At 57.5% G+C, this 2,954-nt stretch overlaps 1 protein-coding gene across 1 annotated transcript in view; it reads right to left on the bottom strand.

The window, feature by feature from the left end:
- The window catches only part of LOC103780759 (isthmin-2-like), a gene marked incomplete at both ends in the record, with an annotated part of 5,110 nt that extends 2,166 nt beyond the window's left edge, over nt 1–2,944 (bottom strand). The window contains 4 exons of the mRNA XM_008948450.1: nt 415–492; nt 1,010–1,150; nt 1,982–2,330; nt 2,825–2,944. Coding sequence (XP_008946698.1) covers nt 415–492; nt 1,010–1,150; nt 1,982–2,330; nt 2,825–2,944 — 688 coding nt within the window. The remainder of the gene's footprint in view (nt 1–414; nt 493–1,009; nt 1,151–1,981; nt 2,331–2,824) is intronic.
- Between the last annotated feature and the right edge of the window lie 10 nt (nt 2,945–2,954).

Here is a 2,954-nt window from a genome sequence, read left to right as displayed (position 1 = left end):
GGAGCCTGCAGGCACAAGGCAGGAGCAGCCAGGCTGCCAGGACAGGCTGTGGCTGGGCTCCATCCCAAGGCAGTGACAGGGGCAAAGGGTTTCACACTGGGGCAGAGCTGCCCCTTGCAGGGCCTCTGCCGGAGGCACCCATTGCTACAGGGGCTGGGATGGGAGCACCCCCCCATGGGAGAGGGCACGTGTCAGGCTGGCCTCAGCCACGGCACCGTAAAGCAGGACCGCGTTATACCAGGGCTGTGGGTTTCCCCATATCACTGCTGAAGCCTGCATGTGGCAGTGGTTTGGGTGACTTAGGTCTGGACCCCAGATGCAGGAACCCTTTGGGAAGCCCTCCCCACCAGCCAGCTACACCCCTCATGTGGCTGGCACCGAAGCCCCCAGTGAAAGGCAGAGGCAAAGGCTGACCTGAGTTGAACAGCTCTGTTGCGTTGTCACTTTTGAACAGCGTCTCCTCTGTGGGGAAGACCATTTCCCCTTTTGCTCCTTTAGAGGGGGGAAAAAAACCAAAGAGACAGGTTGAATACCAGAAGTAGTGGTGAGTTTTTTTCCTTCATAAGGGCACCAGACACCATCCATCTTCCACCCCCCCACCCCCACCAATGCTTTGGTGACATGGCCATGCTTGGATGGAAGGGCCAGCAGCAAAACACACAGGACAGACTGGCCCAAGGCTGTGGGCTATGCAAATCCCAGTGGATGGAGCCCATTCTCAATATGCCTCAGGAGAGGATTTTGAGCTCCCAGTGTGAAAGAGGTGCACGGAGTCACACACTGAGCTGGATGACAGCTCTGCCACCCTCAGGCACCATGTAACTGCCTGGGGAGCCATGAAGCCTCAGCAGAGCTTCTTCATGGAAACAAACCCCTGCAGTCACTAGCCCAGATACCATTCAATGTAACTAGTTCTTGAAGTGTGAGAAATGCCCAGCCCACAGTGGCAGAGCACCAGCACACACAGGGGTCAGGCAGCGCCCAAGAGTTGGAAGGGCTGAGGGCTCACCAGGGCAGCGTGGTAGGTCGCAGGTCCTCGACTCTGTTGCTGTGCAGGCATAGCCACATGACCGGGTCCTCTTCTGGTTGCCACTGCCACAGGTGATGCTGCAAGGAGACCATGGGCTCCACTCCTCTTCATCTTCATCGTCTGTGCATGGCAGGGGAGAGGCAGAGAGTGGTGGGCCTCAGCAGCAGGAGAACCAGCAGGCACCTAGGACCTCCCTCAGCTCTGCCCTGTCCCTAGGATGCCATTTACAGGGATGCAGGCCCAATGCTGCCCAGAGCACACAGAGGTGCCCGGCCGTGTGATGCCGAGGGCCAACCCTGGTCTTGCTCGCAGCCCCAGGGCAGCAACCCCTGAGCAAAGGCTCTTGTTCTCACAGCTTTGCTCATGGTTGTACCAACCCAGACGGTCATTGCCCATCCTCACTGAGTGTGCCCGATGCAGTGGCCATGATGCTGAAGCATCACATGTTAGCAAAGGTCGACTGGTTTTGGGGTGGTGGCTGGAGCACGGGGGAGCTACTGTGATGCCCTGGCCTGTCTGCCCACTGGCACCTCCTGTCTAAGCCCTACACAGCTTCTTTCTTGGGGGATACCCAGGTCTGTGGCAAAGGCTTCTGGCACTTGCTGTCACCAAAGGGACCTGAGCTGATGGCAGCAGCACCTGCTGTTAAACATTTACACCGTGTTTCTCATCTGAGCACACCTTCACTGGAGGCCACGCTCCAGTGTGGATACATGCAAGGGCAATTCCCGCTGGGACACTGGCATGTCTGACTGCTGGCAGCCCCAGATGAGTACTGGCCTTGCTCCTCAGCACACTTGCTTATTTTTCAAGCAGGAGGTGAGCACCAGTGTGCTGTGATCCTCAGTGCAGGGCTGTTCCCCCTGCAGTGAGACAGGGCTGGGGGTCAGGCAGGGCAGGGGAGGACAGTGCCAGCCTGCAGGGCAGCTACACACATTCAAGTGGACTCACCATAATTATATTTCTCCTTGAAGATCCAGTTCTTGTGCCCAGGCCACCGCTGGTCCCAGTCACCTCCCACTCCACTGAGCATGGACTCCTCCTCTTCATACTCTGCTGTGTAATCTTCCTCCTCCTCTTCCTCCTCCCTGTCTGCTACATCCAGGTTGTCATCCTCTTCCTCCTCTTCTTCTTCCTCCTCCTCCTTCTCAGTGGGGTCAGTGTATTCCCAGAAGAGGGGCCAGAAGAGGTCCTTGTGGGACAACCACTCAGAGGATGTCAGGGACCAGTCATTGCTTGTCTCCTTCAACAAGTCCATTTCCATCTCAGCCTGAGGATCATCCACCACTTCGATCGTCACCTGGTGGCCAGATATGAGGCAGCGCAGTGAGCTGGGGCACAGCCCTGGGACAGACCTAGCAGCCCACGCACTGGTACCCAGCCTGAGAGGCTAGAGATGCTTAGGGCTACAAGACCACACAATGAGTACAGGCGGTCTTGCCTTATCCAAAGGGACTGAGCAGGGGCAGAGCAGAAAGCGCAGAGGGGCTGGTGATCATCCATAGGGACCAACACCACCCTCAGAACCTGAGAGGTCACTCTTGTAGGAGTGTTTGCTCCTGCTCCACAGAGAGGGGCCTAGGGGAGGGGGCTGGGAAAAGGCCATGAGTAAATTTCTCTGGCAAGGAGCTTGCCTGTGCCAGCTATTTGCATCTGGTAGTTACCAAGAAGACAGATGGCAGCCACATGGACCCCACTCACAAGACATTTCCATTTGGTAAATACAAGGAGGCCCAGAAGCACATGCATCGCTCACCCGCATCCCCGTAGGGCTCCCTTAAACCTCCTTCGCACCTGGATGTTGGGGTTCTGGGCACTCAGGTCCATGTTGGCCAGTCCCGGCAAGCTCTGCAGGTCCAGCATGAAGGGCAGGCTCTCCTCCTGACGTGCGCTGCTCGGCTGCGGCACTGCTGGGCTCCTGGCC

Source organism: Merops nubicus, unplaced genomic scaffold (genome assembly GCF_000691845.1).
Source record: "Merops nubicus isolate BGI_N331 unplaced genomic scaffold, ASM69184v1 scaffold52280, whole genome shotgun sequence".
NCBI lineage: Eukaryota > Metazoa > Chordata > Aves > Coraciiformes > Meropidae > Merops > Merops nubicus.
The sequence above is the reverse complement of the archived record's forward strand: the minus strand, read 5'-3'. Positions and strand labels throughout refer to the sequence as shown.